The sequence below is a fragment of the Drosophila yakuba genome, chromosome X (genome assembly GCF_016746365.2).
Source record: "Drosophila yakuba strain Tai18E2 chromosome X, Prin_Dyak_Tai18E2_2.1, whole genome shotgun sequence".
NCBI lineage: Eukaryota > Metazoa > Arthropoda > Insecta > Diptera > Drosophilidae > Drosophila > Drosophila yakuba.
The window spans coordinates 2595325-2615653 of record NC_052526.2 but is presented as its reverse complement, the minus strand read 5'-3'; the positions used below and the strand labels follow the sequence as shown (position 1 = coordinate 2615653).

General features: G+C 45.0%; 4 protein-coding genes across 5 annotated transcripts in view; 2 read left to right on the top strand and 2 right to left on the bottom strand.

The window, feature by feature from the left end:
* The first annotated feature begins 37 nt into the window (after positions 1 to 37).
* LOC6524049 (zinc finger protein 593 homolog) lies at positions 38 to 982 on the top strand. Its single transcript, XM_002099882.3, has 2 exons — positions 38 to 196; positions 258 to 982. The coding sequence occupies exon 2, from the start codon at positions 377 to 379 to the stop codon at positions 875 to 877; it is 501 nt and encodes a 166-aa protein (XP_002099918.1). The 5' UTR covers positions 38 to 196; positions 258 to 376; the 3' UTR covers positions 878 to 982.
* Positions 983 to 2883: 1901 nt separating this feature from the next.
* LOC6524048 (cell division cycle 7-related protein kinase) lies at positions 2884 to 7849 on the bottom strand. Its single transcript, XM_002099881.4, has 4 exons — positions 7573 to 7849; positions 6999 to 7400; positions 6711 to 6933; positions 2884 to 4908 (listed from the first exon to the last, which is right to left on the bottom strand). The coding sequence occupies exons 2-4, from the start codon at positions 7318 to 7320 to the stop codon at positions 3474 to 3476; spliced, it is 1980 nt and encodes a 659-aa protein (XP_002099917.1). The 5' UTR covers positions 7321 to 7400; positions 7573 to 7849; the 3' UTR covers positions 2884 to 3473.
* A 363-nt stretch (positions 7850 to 8212) lies between these two features.
* Positions 8213 to 9341, top strand: LOC6524047 (calcyclin-binding protein). The gene is made up of 3 exons (XM_002099880.3): positions 8213 to 8357; positions 8422 to 8594; positions 8715 to 9341. Exons 1-3 carry the CDS (start codon positions 8343 to 8345, stop codon positions 9220 to 9222), a joined length of 696 nt encoding a protein of 231 aa, XP_002099916.1. The 5' UTR covers positions 8213 to 8342; the 3' UTR covers positions 9223 to 9341.
* Positions 9342 to 9805: 464 nt separating this feature from the next.
* Positions 9806 to 20329, bottom strand: part of LOC6524046 (GAS2-like protein pickled eggs) — a 48458-nt gene continuing 37934 nt past the window's right edge. For both annotated transcript variants that reach the window (XM_015189969.3, XM_002099879.4), the window contains exons 4-10: positions 17458 to 17654; positions 17283 to 17401; positions 16916 to 17208; positions 14215 to 14322; positions 13963 to 14159; positions 13192 to 13844; positions 9806 to 13110 (exon numbers count right to left, since the gene is read on the bottom strand). In XM_015189969.3, coding sequence (XP_015045455.1) covers positions 11915 to 13110; positions 13192 to 13844; positions 13963 to 14159; positions 14215 to 14322; positions 16916 to 17208; positions 17283 to 17401; positions 17458 to 17654 — 2763 coding nt within the window. In that variant the 3' untranslated portion in view covers positions 9806 to 11914. The remainder of the gene's footprint in view (positions 13111 to 13191; positions 13845 to 13962; positions 14160 to 14214; positions 14323 to 16915; positions 17209 to 17282; positions 17402 to 17457; positions 17655 to 20329) is intronic.

Here is a 20329-nt window from a genome sequence, read left to right as displayed (position 1 = left end):
ATAGCACATTTATTGACTTTTAGTTTGAATTATTAGTATTTATTTGAAATAAAAACGAACAGCTGTGGGTCAGTGTGCACACACCCAGAATTTTCCACATATCGATAAGAACCTATCGCCCAGGGATCGTCTCCGACATTCTTTGTGCGCATTAAATCTGTAAAACTTTTAAAACACATTTATTCTCCCTTAGAAGGTAAAGTTAATCACAAAATTACTGCAATGGTATATCAATTGAATGTCTAAATGCATTACAGGTATTAGGAAACACCTAGGGAACCAGCAGAAGTTAAAACCCCACTGGTAACCAAAACACGTGCCAAAACAAACGTTCATATTTTCCGTATAAGTTGTAAATATATAAAAAGCCAGCAAAATGGGAATGGTAACAAAGCGCAAGAAGATGCACTATGGCGATACCCATCTTCAGAGGAGATGGCGTGTGCGGAATCGCCGTCGTGATCTCGACCAGATCGACGATGACCTGCGCACCCGGAGTGGTGAACTGATTAATCAGAATGTGGACCTCGACAAGCCGGGATTTGCGCAGTTCTACTGCGTCCACTGTGCCAAGTACTTCATTGATGACACCGCCATGCAGGCACATTTCCGCACCAAGGTGCACAAGAGGCGACTCAAGGCATTGGAGATCGAGCCGTACAGCATCGAGGAGGCGGAACGCGCCGCAGGACGTGGCAGTTTCGTGAAGCCGAAGAAGCGGTCGATGGAAACACAGCCATCAAAGGAGGACGTGGTCGCCGGCAAGAGGATCCGAGTGGAGGAGGTGACCGAGGACACAGACGCCACCGATTCGCCCTCGACGTCCAAAACGAAGCGCAAGAAAGCCGAGAAAATGGAGACTTCGCCGGAAGGATGATCGAATTATTTGATCTAGCTTAGTTTTTAAGACCCTCTGGGAATGGATTTTCTGGTTTCCCCCCAACTGCTTTCTTTAAATACATTTTTTTTCTTCTTAAATCGATTCAAAATTATATTTTATTTGATGCGAGCAAAGGGGGCCGAAGATCAGCAACTTCAAAAAAGTAATTCAGCGCTAGCAAACAGAACAGCTTGCAAAGCTTTCATTACCGTTACGATTTCTCCTGCAGCTCAAAAGTTCAAGTTCTCTCCGCAAACGGTCACTTTCTTCGTCCGTGCGCACCGGTTAACACAAATCGCAATGGCGGTCGCGCATAAAAATTGAAATTAATTAATTATCAGCTTCATTTGCCGTCGAAAAGTGTTTCAAAGTGCAGTTAAACAGGGATCGCAGGTACTGGCAATGCGTTTGCCTTGGTATTTCATGTTTAAACGGCTGAAATCGGTGAATTTCTGCAATTTCGCTGTTCTCCTTTGGACTTGTTCTGCTTTGGCGCGCGTGCGTAGGTATGTGTGCGCGTTTCACCGGCATTCTCTCGCACACATAAAAGTGTGCAATGGTTTGTGTGCTGATTTTGTGCATTTTGATATCGCGAGTGTTTTGTTATTATTTTTGTTTTGTTTTTTTTTTAAGTTATTTGTGCTGTGTATTTTATGATTGTGCCCAAAAAATATGATCACTAAATTGTGTGAGAAGTGTAATCAATTATTTTTATTTTTTTTAAGTGATTTGTGCTGTGTATGTTATGATTGTGCCAAAAAAAATATGATCACTAAAATGTGTGAGTAGTGTAATCAATTATTATTTTTATTTTTTTTAAGTGATTTGTGATGTGTATGTGTAATATGAAATTAAATAATGTGAAATTGAAATGTGTATTTGTACATATACATATAGCAAGAATTGTAAATGTACGAATTTCTAATGGTGGTAAGTGCTCTATTATTACACTTTAATTTATGAGTCCTATAGTTGTAACTTGTATGAGTTTGGAGACTTAGAAAATGGAGACTTAGCCGGAAGGATGATCCAATTATTTGATCTAATTTAGTTTTTAAGGCCCTCGGGAACTGGACTTTCTGGTTTCCCCCCAACTGCTATCTTTAAATACATTTTTTTCCTACTTAAATCGATTCAAAATTATATTTTATTTGATGCGAGCAAAGTAGGCCGAAGATCAGCAACTTCAAACAAGTAGTTCAGCGCTAGCAAACAGAACAGCTTGCAAAGCTTTCATTACCGTTACGATTTCTCCTGCAGCTCAAAAGTTCAAGTTCTCTCCGCAAACAGTCACTTTCTTCGTCCGTGCGCACCGGTTAACACAAATCGCAATGGCGGTCGCGCGTAAAAATTGAAATTAATTAATTATCAGCTTCATTTGCCGTCGAAAAGTGTTTCAAAGTGCTGTTAAACAGGGATCGCAGGTACTGGCAATGCGTTTGCCTTGGTATTTCATGTTTAAACGGCTGAAATCGGTGAATTTCTGCAATTTCGCTGTTCTCCTTTGGACTTGTTCTGCTTTGGCGCGCGTGCGTAGGTATGTGTGCGCGTTTCACCGGCATTCTCTCGCACACCTAAAAGTGTGCAATGGTTTGTGTGCTGATTTTGTGCATTTTGCTATCGCGAGTGTTTTGTTATTATTTTTATTTTTTTTTTAAGTTATTTGTGCTGTGTATTTTATGATTGTGCCCAAAAAATATGATCACTAAATTGTGTGAGAAGCGTAATCAATTATTATTTCTATTTTTTTTAAGTGATTTGTGATACGTATGTGTAATATGAAATTAAATAATGTGAAATTGAAACGAAATGTATATATACGAGTTTCTAATGGTGGTAAGTGCTCTATTAATACACTTTAATTTATGAGTCCTATAATTGTAACTTGTATGATTTTTTACATTCCCTTGATCAAGTACAAAAATCCCGGTGCATTTGTTTAAGGAAATAAATAATAATTTGTTCATGTTTCCATTTGTGGATTAATGAAAATCACGCCTTCATTCAATCTTCATGGTATAAATATATTTTCGCTCTTATATCCTCGTTTCGCATGGTTTTCAGATATACAATAATTATACTTAGGTTACCTATAAGACTATTCGAACTATACAACATGATGGATGGTGCAAAACTCTCTGCCACTGGGCGGTGGTGGCCATGCACTTGGGTCGCCTTCATGATCCTAAATGTACAACAATTTGTAGCCTTTTCAGCCATACTTCATAATCAATCTCTCCTCGTTTGTTTTTGTTTTTGGTATTGGTATTCCTTGCCCATTGTTCATGATTGAAACGTTTCTTTAAATATATATATCTACATATGTATGTGTTTGTGTGTGTATGTTGTGTTGCTTGCGTGCTTCATTTGGTTTCATCTTCCTGCAGCTTGAGGTAAGTAAATGTGGCCGAGCGGGGCGCTTGGACATCGTACACTGGAGTGGGAGTTTCCCCTTGGGTATTGGGTATTGGTGCAAAAATGAGATGTGCTCGGGAGGTGGGTGTGTGCGGTCTATATACAATCATGATATGTGAACTGGGTTTAGTCTATTTACAAGTGTATGTATGTTCGTATGTATGTATGTGGACTAGTTTCACAGCTTGTTAATGGCCGCTTGCTGCAAATCAAGGGCCACCTGCTGCTTGAGCTGCTCCGGTGAGGCGGCCACCGTTTTGTGATTTTGATATCTTTGTCGACGCATCTTACGCGGCGTTCCATTAGCCAGCTGATCTTGCTCCGTCTGCTCGGCCTCCTCGGCGGCCGTAAAGAATGGATGCTTTAGTGCCTCGTCGGCGGTAATCCGCTTATGGGGATTAATCTCGAGCAGGCGATGCAGTAGGTCATAGGCGCTGGCCGGAAAGCATTCGTATGCATCCAGTGGCTCTGTCAAATATTCGCTGTCATCGCACAGGCAGTTGAAGAAGTATTGATCACAATTCCGGCATACTTCGCACCTTCCGTCCACAGATTCGTGGCTCTTGAGGAGCTTGGCATCACTGAAAACGGAACGGTGGCGAAAACGCAGGCATAACTTTCTCAGATTCAGTGGCCTGGACCTCTGACTCAGGGTGATCATACGATCAAGAGCCAAGGCCGTTTTCCGTATCGCTTGATCTCCAAAAATGGTCACAATCTCGGCCAGAGCAATGAAATCGTTGGGTGCCTTGAAAAACGGGTACACCGACGACATGATCGAGAGGAAAATCACACCCGCCGCCCAAACGTCCACGGCAGTCGTCTGATCTGGGTACTTGAGCAAGACCTCCGGCGGCCGATAGCCAGGTGTTCCTGCCCTGGAGGCGTGCACCTCCTTCTTCATCAGGCAATTGAGGCAAACCGAGGGATTTGCAAAGCAGAAGCACTTGGCATTATTAGCCGCCGCTGTCGAGGCATTTCGATTCGTATTGTACTTGCTGCCCGATGGCGTTGAGGGTGTTTGGTCCAGCTGCGCCAGTTGCGGCTGTTGTTGTTGCTGCTGGTGTTGCACTGGCTGTGGCTGGACGGGATTGGACCCATCTACCGACTGCTGCTGCTGCGAGTCGCTTGGCGCAATATCGTTGACCGGTTTCAGGGGCATCTTGCTGGAGTCCTCGTGCAAACGCATACGTTTAACAGCTCCACCCAAACCAGCATCCGCTGATGCACTTTGTTGCACTGCATCGATTGCTTCACGCTCGCGTGGTCGTTTGCTATGGTTGTTGTTGGCGGCGGCGATGGATCCGGCAGATCCGGAAGATCGCAGAGCCGGTGGGTTCACATGCTGGGCCAGGCCGAAATCGACCAGGAGAAACTCTCGTCGGCGTCGATTGTAGAGAAAGTTGCTCGGCTTCACGTCGCGATGGATGACATCGAACTTGTGGACATGACGCAGGGCCACCAGGAGATTGCGCATATACAGCCGGATCTCGGGCACATCCATGCGCGTGTAGAAGTCGTGGAATCGGTCATGCGCCATGTAGGGCATCACAAAAGCGGCGGAGGCGTCGCAACGCAGGCAACAGTGGATGCCCACCACGTTCTCGATTCCCCTGAAAAGCGAAACAGAGCGAGAAAACAATAGATTAGATATATACTCGTATGCAGCTATAGGTTTCGATACGCAGCCATTGGCTTTAATTAATCTAACCAGTGATTTGACCAACATCCTGATTCATTTTAAAGGTAGTATGATATGATTGAGCTAATCCTGCGTTGGATAGATTGAACTGAACAGCAGGATTGATCCATGTCAGCTTTACCTTCTTGTCTATGTTGCTTTGTTGTTGTTTCGTGTGGGAAAACCACAACACAAACAGGGATATCCACACACTTCCGCCCACTTCATTTTAGAGAGAGGGATAGAAAGAGAGAGTGACTTTTCGACGTCACGCAGAACTAGTGCTGACCTGATTTCTAGCTATTTTTGGCTGAATAGTTGTTATATATATATAGCTTACACGTAAATTTGCCAATTCGTAGTAATTAAAAATAACTTTATTAGCTATTTATATTACAAGTACTTTAAATGTCTGAGTGGAGTGTTGGCTATCGGTATAACTTCAAAAAGCTCAAATGAACGAAGGACCAACCAACGATTTGATAAGCGACTTTTCTAGCCAGTCGCGCAGCTCGATTGTGGGCGATGGCGATGGGCGATATGGCAGATGCGATTTGCGAACTGGGCGCTGGGCCTTCGGGTGCGGAACAGGGAAAAGGGAACAGGGGGCAAGCGGCATATGTGAATACGTGAGGGAGCACTCGGCATGGCCCAGTCATAATTATCATCGGCTGTGACGCAATTGGGTCTGCGGAATTTGCGCAAATTGCTTGAATAGACACAAAATCGTAGCTGGCAGTGGGTCTCTTCGAGGGGCAAAAAAAAGATGGGCGGTGGACGATGGGTAATCAGGGGGCGGGCAGCCGGCTTATGTCAAACATGCAACGTCGCCCACACAAAATACTGCCCACTGCCTACTGCCCACTCGCTCTCTCCTTCCTATTTTGGGTGAATTATACAGCCAAGCGATGAGCTGACCGCTGACGAACGATACTGCCCCAAACTCCTCCGGTTCGAGGCGGTATTGAACCGATTTTGCCACCTAATCGCCTAATCTAATCGCCTGGCCCGGCAGACCAATCGATAACAGGCAGCTGGGATTGCAGGATATGCTACAGTCTGTACCTTCACACCACGCATGTGTGATGTGTGATGTGCGCGGGCTGTAAACAAACCGTACAGCTGCCACACGGTAAGAAATTATGATATATCTGAGGACTATAATGGCATTTTTAAATGCATTAGGCAGCGGTGGGTTTCGAATTCGGAATTCTGTTCCATGTTGGAACACAAACCTTGTTGTTTTACGTGAGCAAAGTTATAATTTCATGGGAACTAATCATAACACAGCGATATCAATCGTGTTTCCTTTTCTTTCTGTGAACGGGCAGATGCGATTTTGCATAAACAAATGTGAAATGTATTCAGATCGAACATTTTTCGCATATCAAAGTGATGTGAAATGCGTAAATGAATGCAAAGAGAGATGCGGCATTTTTCTCGCTGTGCAGCGAGAGGGCTTCAATGTAACTGTAAATGGGCACGTGAATGGCGTGTGAAAGTGCAATAAACGAACGCTACAATCATGCCATCTCGCTCGTTCGTGCGGCTAAATAAATTGCAATGACGTAGATGGAGCCGCTGCCGGCGGCTGACGTCGTTTAACGGCGTTTGACGCAGACGAGGACGAAGAAGCGTGCGTGGGTGGCTCTACCATCGTACCACCGAATTCGTATGCGATACTATAAGGATGCGGCACAGGATAACAGGAAAGCAAGCAAGCGAAGAACCTACCCCATTTTTGTCATGCACTGCAGCTCCTTCATTATCCTATCCGGATGACTGGTGGGTATGTGATGCTTGATGGCAAACTTGCGGCGCAGACTGTCCGGCAGATGCGATTCCCGCCGCAGTGTGCCCAGCAGCACAGTGCTAAAGGTCCCGTTGCCAATCCGGCTGTGCACATCGAACAGCTTGCCAATGTCCGGGATGCGTGTGAGGAGATCATTGATGGCTTCTGCAAAGGATTGCCAATTACATTCATTTGCTGTGCACTACACCTTGGTGAAGATTTAAACTTACCTTCGCTTTTGTTGCGCGCCTGTTTGGTTGTACGCGGTGTGACGGGCAGACCCATGACTTCAGCTCCTATGGATTCCACAGGCTGCTCCTCCACGGACGCAGTGGATGCTTTGCCCACATGCCTGCCCGCGGTTCCAGTTGCCAGACTGCTGGCATATTGCTGAACGGCTTGCCTCGGCTGCCGTTGGACTTGCCTTGGCGCGGCACGCCAGGATCCGCCTCCGTTGGCGTACACCACATTGGCGCTTGCCACACCCGTTTTGGGGCGACGATAGTGACTGCCCGGTGTTGCCATCTCCTGGCACAAAACGCGATCGGCCATTGTTCTTCAGGAGCACACTATTCCTGGGCATCGGCGTGTTGATAGTGCTTGAACGGCTTATTGCGGGGCTAGAAAAGAGCCTGTAAAGAGCACAGTTAATTTCGACAAGGAATTTTTGGAAAATTTTGTTGTTTGCCAGGCCAAAGTGGAAAGTAAAGTGCTTCCGAACAGTTGGGACTTGAGGTTGACACTGTGTCATTTGCCTTATGGACGGCCGGGCAACAGTGCCCAAAATTGTCAACGCCTACTCACTTGAATGCCTGCTTATCCGCAATCCGGTGTCCTGCTGCGCCGCCCTTTAATCCCGGAACTCTGGCTGTGGCGCAGCGTCCGTTGGTTGAAAGTGGATACCCTGAATGGAGCACATTAACAACTGGTCACCACTGGTCACTGGTCGTATTGTCTGGATTGTGTGGTCGGTCGGTCGGTTCGGCGTTCCGCGGGAGCTGAGGTGGTATCAAACCATCGATGGCGCTACTGATAATATCGATGGTTCAGTTCCAGCCGGTTCGATGCCATCGATGGTTTTTTCGAGACTATGGGGTCAGTATGATTGCCAGTCGGGCAGAATAGAATACCAAATACCTTGCCCTACCCTGGTCACTGGTCACACTGATTTGGCGGGGAAATCGCTTTTCCGGCGGAAGTCTGAGTTAAGGTCAACATAAAACTGAAAATTGTTGGTAGTAATGGGAAATGATTAACTAGTTAACTGCTCTTTATTGGAACAAAACTGCGCTTATTTTAAATTTTAGTTATTTAAGAATACATGTGTCTGCTTAAAAAACAGTTATATACTTATTTATTAAATAACAAAAAAGTTGTTACAAAGTGCGCCAAAGCTGGCATTGAATATACCAAAAATACCATAAAAGAGTATTTTTTGCAATGTGCTCCGTGCTCGCCACGCGTTATGCGTTTTTTAGTACATTCAGTACGGGCGCCGGCGTCATTGAATTGCTCGAAATTTCTGCGAACCTGCAAAAGTTTGTCAACGGTTATTGAAAGCAACAACACAGAAAATGTCACTCGAACAGGTAAGTCCAAGTGGTGCTCGAACAAGTGATCAATGAAATAAACCAATGAAATCCAACCAAACAGCTGAAAAGCGATGTGGCCGAGCTTGCGGCCTTCCTGCAGCAGGCGAAAGGTGCCCGCGTAAAAGGCGTGCTGACCACCGCAAAAGCGGAGGCGGAACGGGAGATAGTTAACCTGGAGATGAAGGCCAAAATTGCGGCGGAGCGTCAGGCAGCCGGGCCCAACGATGCCAAGAGGTGAGCAAAGTGGACTATACAAATCCACAGAGTCCGGGGAATTCAGCGTCCACTAGGATTTCGAAATCTCTTCATTGAGCCCGCACTTACCACTAATACATCCCCATTTTGATGTCCCAGATATCTGCACGAGCTGACCGACTACGGCTGGGACCAGAGCGCCAAGTTCGTGAAGCTGTTCATCACGTTGAACGGAGTGCAGGCCTGCACGGAGGAGAACGTGACCGTCACCTACACACCAAACTCGTTGCAGCTCCATGTGCGAGATCTTCAAGGCAAGGACTTTGGGCTGACCGTGAACAATCTGCTGCACAGTATCAATGTGGAGAAGAGCTACCGAAAGATCAAGACCGACATGGTGGCCATCTACCTGAAGAAGGTGAAGGAGGACGAAAACTGGGACGTGCTCACAGCCATCCAGAAGCGCCTGAAGCAGAAGCAGGACAGTGAACTGACCAAGGATGGCGAAAACCCCGAATCGGCACTGGTCAACATTATGAAGAAGATGTACAACGATGGTGACTCCAAGACAAAGCAAATGATCGCCAAGGCCTGGACCGAAAGTCAGGATAAGGCCAAGTTTGGCAAGGAGGCGGGCGGCGGACTGGATTCTTTCGGCGATCTCTAGATATGATAACAACCCTTGAAACCGACTATATGTATTGCTAAATACCTAAGCACTGCTTCGATTCCAGCACACGTTGTATATGTGGATAAATAAACACCCAGCTAGGGCATTAAGTTAAACCGAGTGGTGGTTTTCTTGGTTTTTATATATATTTGTATATAGGCTTTTATTAATTAAATTCTTGTGATTAAAATCAATTATGCTGCTCTTCGCTTAGAGTACACCCTTGCGGTCTAATCTATTCCATTTGTAGTGGTTAGTTTGCTTTCGAAATGAATTGATAATTACACTTTAGCTGTATTCAAAATACACTTTATATGTTCTGCGATATATATCCAAGTACATATATATATATATATATATATATATATATATGCGATGCGATGCTCATCATGGCCAGCGCTTGAGAACCCGTGGTGCACTATCATCCTTTCTTTTGTTCGATTTCTTATCAACCTTTTGGCATGCAAATCGGGCAATTGCTTAATTCTCTATAATTATAATTACACCACGGGCCATGTGTGTGTGTGTGTAAGGTGTTTTTGTCTATGTGAGTGTATGTGTCTGTATTGGAACAATTTAATTGTTAAACAATTAATCATTAATTATTTTGGTTGCGATCTTTCTTGCCGCTTCGAGTTATCATATACATAAATTGGTATCATTTGGTGTACAATAAAAAGCTGAAAAACGCAACTTAAATTCAAATTGAAATACAAATTATATGAAAAGAATACAAATACAAAATGTAACTGATACAAGATATCGACAGACTGAACATTAAGACCGATTTTACGAGTACATAAGAACTATACAACATGTGGGCAATTGGACAAACACAATTTACAATCTATATATATATTTATATGCATAGGTACGATGTACTAAACTATATGTTAACATTGCTAAATCTAAAGAACAAAAAAAAAATGAAATCATACAATAAATGTTCAATAGTTGTAGATATTTAAGGTTTCTGAAAATTATGCTATGGTTCGTTCGTTCGCTCAACGGTGCCATTAACTATATAACGATTTCTTTTGTCCTCTCAAAAGCTATGGTTTCTCAGTTATTTTTATTTTTTTGTGACCGTTTTTCTTGTTTTGTGTTTTTTGTATATTTTGAATGCTCGATGAATACAGTGCGTTTTAGAGCTGTACTCGAAATTGCTTCCACTATAATTGAATTAATTTATCGTGTATTTAAATTCGAACTAACCATCCTTTTATTTCCTTTAATTTCACTACACCCCCGAAACGCACTGTATCCCTTGAATGGTGTGTGTGCATATGTGTTTTTTTTGCTGGTGCAGTTTTGTGGGTTTGAAGAGCCTGATTTTGGAGTTCCCAGACTAAGGAGCACCCACTTATTGAAGTTGTTTTCTTATAATGCGGGGGCGGTCGCTTCATTTCCTAGCTATGCTTGCTATATCCCTAACCGATCTCTTCTCTTCTTCTTTCCTTGTATATATAGTATATATATATAGAGCTATACTGTAAAAGTCGAGTTGTCTAAAAGCTATTCATCTTTCCAGATCCCACGATCCCTTCCTTCCACGATCGGTTCCTCTGTTCAAGCGTACAAAAATAAATGTATTCTGCTTCGCTACAAATCGAATCTGAAGAATTTTGTTGGCTTTACTTTAAAAATTTCTAGAAAACTAGGTATGCGTCCTCTATGTGTTTGCGATCGTGTGTGTGTTCTTTTATGCTTTTAAATAGATATATTCAATATTGTAATGCTTTTGGTTTTGGTGTAGATTTAAAATTCCTGTTCTAGGCCTAGACAAAAAATTGATTTAAAATTTTTACTCGAGTCTTAAATTTGGATTGTATATATGGTTTTATCATCATTACCCTAGATCAGCGCAGATCGAAGCTTATTGGGGGTATCCTAGCTCGACGCTAGCTCTAAATACAAATCAAATGCTTATATTTGGTTAAGAAAACGCTTTTACCCTACAACGCCGCAAAAAATAATAACTGACTTATTTCGAAATGCATATAAAGATGTTGGAAAACTGGAAACTGGAAAATCTGTATTAACGTAGTATATTGAGTGGTTATAGGGAAAGAGAATTGAGAGCTTATATATTGACGATTACAGGGGTTCAATACTCGCAGATAGAGAACTGTTTATACGGGGGATATGCTTAGGAGTCTCTGGCTGCTAGGGATTCTGCCCTGTCTGTCCTTGAGGCAGTTTCAGTTTTGCTTTCTTCATTACTCGACATTTAACGATCCTGATTCTGATTTGGGTATATATCCTATAGCTATGGCTTTCCCCTGGATTTCATTTGGATTGGAGTGGGGTGACCTCCCATTCTTTGCCTTTTGAGACAATGTTTTCATTAAAATTCTCCAGTTTCAGGATTTTGCCTTCATATTTTTTGGTTTAAATCGTTCAATGGCTGATCTCCACCTTCTTTTTCATTGGGATTCTCCCTTCTGATTCTTTACCTTTTCTCTGCTCTCCACGCACACACACACGCCGTAGCAGCAGCAGCAGTAGCAGCAGACAATTCCAGCTTGGCTCTAAACCTATCTTAACTATTCACTACCCACATAACCGAAGTCATATGACTTCACATTACTTTTCGATCTTCATGCTCCTCTGCTCACTTGGAGGCTTTTCAGAAAACCCTCGACTTGGCTTGGAAACGGACCTGGACGCTTGGCGTCCGCCGGCGCTGTTAGTAAAGCTCTGTATGATGACGTACTGGCGCCGGAATCTTGGACATGCCCCTCTCTCGCCTGGGCGATACCACGCTGGCTGATCCAGCAGCCGCTCCGGATCCAACTCCCGCATTTGAATGGTTGCTTTCGCAGGAACTGGCGGCGGAACTTCGCTTGGATCGCGCCTTGGCTGGAGGAGAACAGCTCTCCGAACGCTCCAGATTACCATTGCTGTGCACCCAGGCCGTGGTGAAGTCCTCGTAGACCGGTGTCTTTTTGCCATTACTGTTGATCTTATTCGCTGCTGTTGTCGATGATGCACCACCTGCCTTTGTTTGGTTACCAGCCGCATAGCGTGACAGTAGTGACTTCATCTTCTCCAGAATCTGGGCATCGTTCTTCGCGCTACTGGCAGCCTCCAGGAGTTGTTGGGCCAACGGCGACGAAGCGTGGTTCTTCACGGGCGACGTGGTTAGCGAACTGGTGCATCCCGGTGCTCCACTCCTCACACGGCGCCCATTGCTGTCGTAGAGAATTTGCGATGAGCGTCCTTTGCCATTGCGCTCGAAGGAACCAGTTGCTCCTGTACCATTTGTGGGGGCCACAAAGGTATCTGCGGTGCAGGGTGGTCTTCGTTTTGGTGCCCCCGTGGTTCGTCCACTCCACGTATTCGTGACATCACGCACCATGGGCAATTGGGTAGCTTGACGGGATCGGGGCGGCGCCACCGGCGTGGGCGTGGCTCCAGTAGAGTTCCGAACTCGAACTGATCGATAAACCGGCTGTTTTCGGCTAAAGGCTGGAGCCGGTAAACCAGATCGGCTGCTCAAATCCTGCAGGCTTCCACCAGCTCCGCCACATGTGCTGTTATCGATGCTGCGGCGACGACGCTGCGCCAACGGAGAGCGTGGAATCTTGCTGAGATTAGGTGTTGGATTACCCAGAGTGGTAGCCACCGACTGATCCTCGGTCTTGGCCATGTCCACGGTGATTTCGTCGTCGGTTATAAAGACACCAGATTGCTCAAATTTGTCATTTAGCTTATGAGCTCCGCTAAGAATCGCTGGCAGCGATTGTGGGCCATCGCACACCGAGTAGTCCTCACGATCGTGGCCATTTAGATCCTCCTCTTCTAGAATGTCCGTGGTTGTCTTCTCCGCCGGCTCATCAGAGGGCGAGATCTGCGAGTCACTTGAGGTCTGATCCAGACGCGCTAAAAATATTAAGGATAATTGAGGACATCAAAAATCATATAGAAAAACACTTTGCACCTTCGGAATATTCAGAAACTCACCATTGCTTTCAGCGTCCTCAATAGAAGCCTGACTGTGCAGGGACTCCCGTTTTTGAGCTCCGGATTGGATGACTCCCAGACTGCGGTATCCTTCGTCACTGATCTCACTGCCATTGTCGCTAATGTTCTCGAATTTGTTGGCGCCACCCTGTTCGCTCGCGACTCCCGATCCTCCGGATCCCGAACCGACACCTCCTGCCGCCGAACCGACACCAGAACCACCGTTTGCCTCCTCTGAGGAGCAACTGTAGACGGGCAGCGATTTCGGACCACTGCTGTACGAATCCAAAGAGCTCTGTTTCTTGCGCATATCGATTAGTCGGCGAGGACTTGGTGACATGGAGCGCCTGGTCAAGCTGGGCGATCCAAGCAGTTGGCCGCTGGAGGCGTCTGTGGTGACTGCCTGGCTAGATCCCGTCGCGGATGCACTGCCACCTCCGTTCGCCTGCTGGTTGAGGAATTTTCGCTGTGGTGTCGGACTGCGACTGCGGTATTTTCCCGAATTAGGCGAAAGACTGTGACCATTCTGGAGAGGTGGAGGAGTAGGCACGCCCACAACTCCTGTTCCACATGATGATCCTGTTCCCGATATTGTTCCGGGTCCTCCATTGCAATTGGGACTGTTGAAAACGCGTCGAGCTGCTGGCGGTGACCTAAAAATAAAGATAACCCAAACATAAGTGTGAAGATATTGATGATTTTAACAGAAACCGATGCTTTAAATATCACGGAATATATTAGAAAGTCATAAAAGAATAAAAGAGTACTTACCTTTCGAATATCACCTGCGCCTTGTGAAGCTCGATGCCATTGCTCGGATTGTGATTCGGTGACTGACGGGGAATGAGGCGAGCGGCCACGGAGCTGCGATGTTGGGCACGGCAGCGGCACGGATCGTGCTTATCCAGATAGTGTGATAGTGTGTCCCAGCCGCCACCGACGCGCACCATCACGTGGGAACGAAGGATCTAATAGGTCAATGGATTCAGCTTAGAACTATACATTTTGGCTTTAAATACTTACCCGCACAAAGATGAGAACTTTGGTGTCGCCAATACGATATTTGCCCTCCGATACTCTGACCATGGGAAATTGCGAGGGGCATGTGCACTTCTCCACTAGATCTCGGACCTGTTGTTGAAATGAAAAGTATAAGATATATTAAGATATATTAATTTTCTTTGTGAACATTAGCGATCACAAATAACGACTAGTCAACTTATTAAATTGATCAGCTGAAAGCTATCAGCCATAATAGTCCATTGCCAACTAAATACGTTTCAACAAATGACCATATACATGAGTAATGATGACAGTTATTGTAATTGAAATTAATTGCGATAATTAGCATTTATCTGTATCACTACGTATTAAGTGAAATGAGTGTGAACCAAATATGTGAAGCAACCAATGCGCGAGCTAAAAATGTTCTCAGTGGCACTGTACCAATTCCCCAATATCGGCGGACGAAGAAAAACTCTTGACTCCAAGTGTCCAATCCGCGGCTTCCTCCCCCCTCGATTGACCCTTAGCATTGCATAAGCCTGACCCGATCAGTTCCCCGACTTCCTAACTCCCTGACTTCTGCAGTGGCAGTTTGTTGCAGTTGCAGTTTGCCCAAAACACAGGAAGAGGAGGTGGCGGTGAAGGTGGAGATGTAGATGGAGGAGATGCAGAAGCAGAAGGAGCAGAGCGACGAGCATCGGGGTCACCAAATAGTTTTTCACTGCATAAATTCACGCGCTGCCATTGTCCAACAAACAAATGATCCGCAGGGGCGGCGAGTCGAGAGAAGAGGGCGGTCTACGAGGGACACCGAGGGGGCTACCCTTGCCCTAGGGAGCCATGGGATCCATGGGATCCATGGCAAGACCATTGGCAAGTCAGCATTGGCTCCACCATCAGCAGTACGTCCCAGCGGGCGGCGGCAGACAAACAAATGACGACTTGCCCTGGCCTCTCTTTGGGTCTGATTCTTCACTTGCCGAAATTCGAGTGCGATTTGCGAAATAAAGTATTTAGATGGGTGCCATTTTCACAAATATTTCGAAGTTTCTCATGACTTGCAGTGTATTTTTGTTTCTGGCCCTGACTGCAACCCCACCTCCATCCTAATCCTAACTTCTTTGCCAGCAGCTCGGTCTCCCCGATTGCGAGTCGAACCCATTGCTACTGTAGTTTGTGGCAGCTTGGAGCTGAGCAGCAACGCATTGGCACCTTTGAACTTTTGCAACTCCTTCTGGGCTGGGATGCGTGCTTAGGTGGAGCTGAGGCTGGAGATGGAGCTGCTTAGCTGCTAGACCAACTTCAACTCCAACTCCAACTCCATGGTGGCTCCAAGCTGGAACCGACATGACAATAAATCTTTTGGTTGGTGGGGATGGTGGAAGGTGGGCCAAGCAATCCAGCCAGCGATCCGCCAGCGATCGGGGATCGGCGTGACTCTGACGCATACGAGATTAGCTGGCCATGGATTGCGATGGGGATAGCGATGTGATCCTGGCCTAACCATAAATCGCATGCCACCAACTAACCAACAGCGACTGGAGACCGAACAGACAGACAGCGGCGATGCGGACGTGCCAGTAGCTCCAGAGCTCTACAGCTCCACAGCTCCACAGCTCTACAGCTCCAGACTTTTGGAGTCGACAAATGATCGTGGCTTTTTCTTTTCATTTCTTTTTGTTTCGTTTCTGCTGTTGGTGGCACATCATTTGATTTTCGACAAGTTGTTGAGGCTATTTGCTGATTTGGCTGCTGCTGTTGCTGCTGCTTTTGCTGCTGCTGTTGCTGCTGCACAAATTGATTGGCTGCCTCGGAGTGGATTTTTGCTGGAGAAGGAGGACGGTACGATGGAGGAGGGGAGGTCCATGTCCATGTCCAGGTTCATGTCCCATCCATCCAGCGACCATCCATCCGCCAGCTGTCGAACATTGTTGCTGCTGTTGCTGTTGCTCATGTTGCTGCTGCTCATGTTGCTGTTGTCAATGTTGCTGGCGGCGTGAGGAAATGTTTGCATGGCTTTCATTAGTTTGGCCGTCAATGATTTTCCATTGCGCCTGACCAATCCGCATCCTTTGTTGCTTACTGCTGTCGTCGTCACACTTGCAATTACATTGACAATTGCAATTGTTGTAATTGTTGTTGGCACCATCGTCTTGTCAAATTAATTTGACATCTCAACATGGCAGCAGGCAAATCTGGAAAACCCTCATAACACCCCATCAAAAAAAAGAAAAGTAGAAAAAAAAAGTAACCAAAGTTCCAGTTTCAATTGCTTCTGATTTGTTTTGGTATTGTTTTTGGCGTGTTTTGTTGTTGTATTTTTCATAACTGGAAACTTAGCCATGGCTAAAAATGGACATGAGCAAACTAGCAACAACAGCAGCCCAAGCAAAACAATAACAAACAAAATCGTGAGTTGAGCCCTCTCAGAAATAAAGTAAATAGAAAACAAAAACAACCAAAATATAAAAAAGAGAAACCCAAAAGTGGACATTGGGAGTGGGACTGGAACACCAAAGGAACGGGAACGGAAAGCCCTGCGGGAAAATGGAAAGCCAAAAGCGGAAAGATCGGACACTGAACACCAAGTTGGTTGCGCTTATTCTGCATCATAAACTGAGTTGGTCGCACATAGTTTCAAGAATCTAGTATATATTGGGTCACCCAACTTGAATCAAAAATTTGTGAAATTTATGAAAAATTGATTCGCTTCACTCACCATTTCGTCGAGGCTCTTCAGATCATTAGTGATTATCTGGGGCTGGGGTCCGTACATCAGCACGGGATTCTGGTCGCCATCATCCTCGGTCTCCGAATCATCGCTGTCATCATAGAGATCCGTCTCCACTGTGGTCGTCGTTATTGTCGTTGTTGTGGCCGCACTATTTCCGGAGTCCAGTGCCTCCGTTTGGGTGCCGTTCTCCGAGGAGCCAGCCCCATTGGCCTTGATGTCCGCGGCGATCTCCCGATCGATTTGTCGCTCCATTTGCACCAGCATGGGAGCCAACATTCCTAGTCAAATAGAATAAAATAGTTTCCATTTTTTTTGGTTTTATTATTTTACTATGCATATTAAAGAAACTTACCAAACTTGGCTCCCCGACGTGCCACCTCCAAAAGGCACAGGATCACGTGTTTTTCGTTTTTACGCATGATCAGATCGTCCGTTTCGAACAGCAGGCACTCGATGATCTTAAGGCTTTTTCTGCAACAATAAGATAAGGTTACTAAGAGTTAAGGTTGCGAAGAGATTAAACCCACCTGCACCAGGTTATAAAGTTGGAAACATTGTCGCGGGCAAAGAAGGTGCCACTTTTGGCAGCCGGAAGGTAGTGGACATTTCCCATGGCCAGAATTGGACCCGCCAGGCCCGAGGTCATCGAGCGGGTCATCGATTTGTTGCGGGCCTGTCGCCGTGCCAGATAATCCTCAGCCGCCTGTCTCACATAATTTGCGTGCTGCAAAGAAATAAAAGAACGCAGTAGAGGCATTAGCATTAGCATTAGATGATGAGATGATGCAGAAATTCCCAATGAGCACGGCAAATAATTCGCCGAGTGCGTCCGCGTGAAAGTCAAAAATACAAAACTAGAAAACGTTTTATTTTTAAGCTCCTTAGGAATTTAGCACGGCATTTTTAGGCTGTCTCCCCCCCTTTCGAATTTCCCGCGATCTTGGCCACCACATTTGCTACCTGCAATGGGCGTTGAACGATCAACGTCGCGACAATGCTATTTATTTGTGCTCTTCTGGGGTAAATGGTATTTTAGGACACATTTGGACACACAGCGTTATTGTTGCTTGCTTCATCCTGGAGTAGAACTGCATCCTAACCAAGTGAAACTGTGTTTTCAATATGTACATTTCGAGTCTTACAATGTGGGCGCAACATTGTAATCCCAGTGTTTCAGCGCTATTTGCCATTGGCACATTTGACGTTTGGGGTTATGTCATCCGCAATGCGAGTTCCCTGGGCCAAAACAAAAACAAAAAGGAAAAAAAAAACCTACAAAAATTAAGCTCCAATCCCATTCGGGGCGAAAACAACAACTGCAATCGTGTCTCGACGTGTCATGCATTTCCATTTGCATCATTCCATATTCATTTATGCACACTTTGTTGTAATAATTTAATATTTAAACAATATTATTATTTCTGCTTCTTCCAGCGCCTCTCTTCTTTTATGGATATCTGACAAATGCTTTATTTGGTGTTTATTGTTTCACCTTACCATAATACCCTACCCCAAATTAGGGCAACGCAAACTGCAACAAATGCGGTGACGATGTTGACGCTCTGCTGACGTTTGCATGCCATTATACATATGTACATTTGTAAATACATACATATATCTCAAGGAAAGCCAGAGGAGATCCAATTGAGATCGTTAACTAATTGCTAATATGCATATCATCAGTTTTCCAACTGTTTCGTTCTACGCTTAAAATATTGTATAATCAAGATGGTGGGAACTTAAATATATATTTAACTAATGGGAAAAGAGCATTTCCAAGTCGATATGTTGCTTCGCTACCTTTTTCTTTAAGGCATCTGCCTCTTTGGCTTCTTCTTTTCTTCCTCTTTGGCTCTTATCATGCCGCTTGCAAGGTAAAGCTGCAACGCCCACAACCTATTTCGGCAACCCAGAGGCGTTAAATGCATCTCTCTCGCCCCGTCTCTTTCCTATCTCTCTTCATTCTCCCTCTCTCTCTCTCGCTCTCCTTGAACAGATGCGCTACCCACGAAGTTGGTTTGGGCCTTGGTTTCACTTTGGCCGCCAGCTTAGAACCGAAGCCTTAACACAGGCACAGTCGGGGACATGTAAATAGTGTTTTCGAATAATGCGTTACTGCTATTACACAAAAAGTTGTTATGTGTAAACATAAAATGGTCTGATCTATGTTTTAGAAAATATTTAAGTTTAAGTTTAAACTATAACCTTGTGTTCTTTTCATGATTTCGGAATACAGTTTTGATTTCTGTGGCTTGACTTAGGAAAACCGTAAGATGCTCTTTGCAGACCTCATATCTTAGACACTACTGTGGGTGTCTATATGTGCAGGTGAGTGTGGTTGCTGCAGCACCACTCCAATGTTTGTTTGGCTTCTTCCTCTTCTCAATCCGAATCTGAATCTGAATAATGCATGCAGAGTGGCGCGCGACAGAGACGGACGCACATGCATATTTGATAATCGCAGCATCACATTTTCACTTTCGAAATTCGACAGTTGACTGAGGCATTGGATAGAGGGGGTGGACGGTTGTGGAAATGGAAATTGTTATTATGACATCAAAACTTTCTTGCATCAACATCAGCGGAGAGCACGTGCCACTTGTTGTTGGTTTTTTTTTTCTTTCTTTTTCCCCCGTCTGGAGCAAGTGCAAGTGCAGTTTGCTGTTGATAAATCGATATTGGGACACCGGAAAAAATAAATCAACGGCCGCCAGCTATCTTATCTGCCATATAGTAAAAGTAAAACGAACTAATTCGATTGCAAATGGAATTCTTTGCCTATAACTGATCGGAGAATCAGTTCGGGTCACCAAATACAATCATTAGCAAGTGCAGTTATATATATTTTACAACACTGCATTTGGATTTCAATGGTTTTCGTTTTAAAACACGTTATATACCATCAAAGATGGTAGGGTTCAACAGCCACTATCTTTTGCCAAATCCTTCTCAGCGTGTGGGCTTTAATTCAGCTATGAAAATTAAAGGTGTAACTGCATCAACTTTGTTTTCTTATCCATCTAACCCAGTGAACTGACATACACATCCGCATCCGCCTCCGCCTCTTCAGAGTCAAGTGTCGAAGCAATTAACATGACTCTTCTTCTAGTTCTACTTAGTCTTCTTATCCATATGGTTCCCAGTTCTGCTCTGGTGTTTTCTTTTTTCCCTGGGAATAAAACGTTGAGTGGGAAAGAGATGGAAAGTGGGTCGACCTGTAGTCCAAAGCCTACCGCCCACGACACTCAATCTGGCCACGCCCCTTCATATTGCAAATACGTGACGGTGATGCGGTGCAAGAACGAGAAGAAGAAGACAGCAAGGAGGCAGACGAAGAACTACAGTGATGCTTCCATTAATCGAACTATACGTGATATTAAAACAAAAATTAAGTTAATT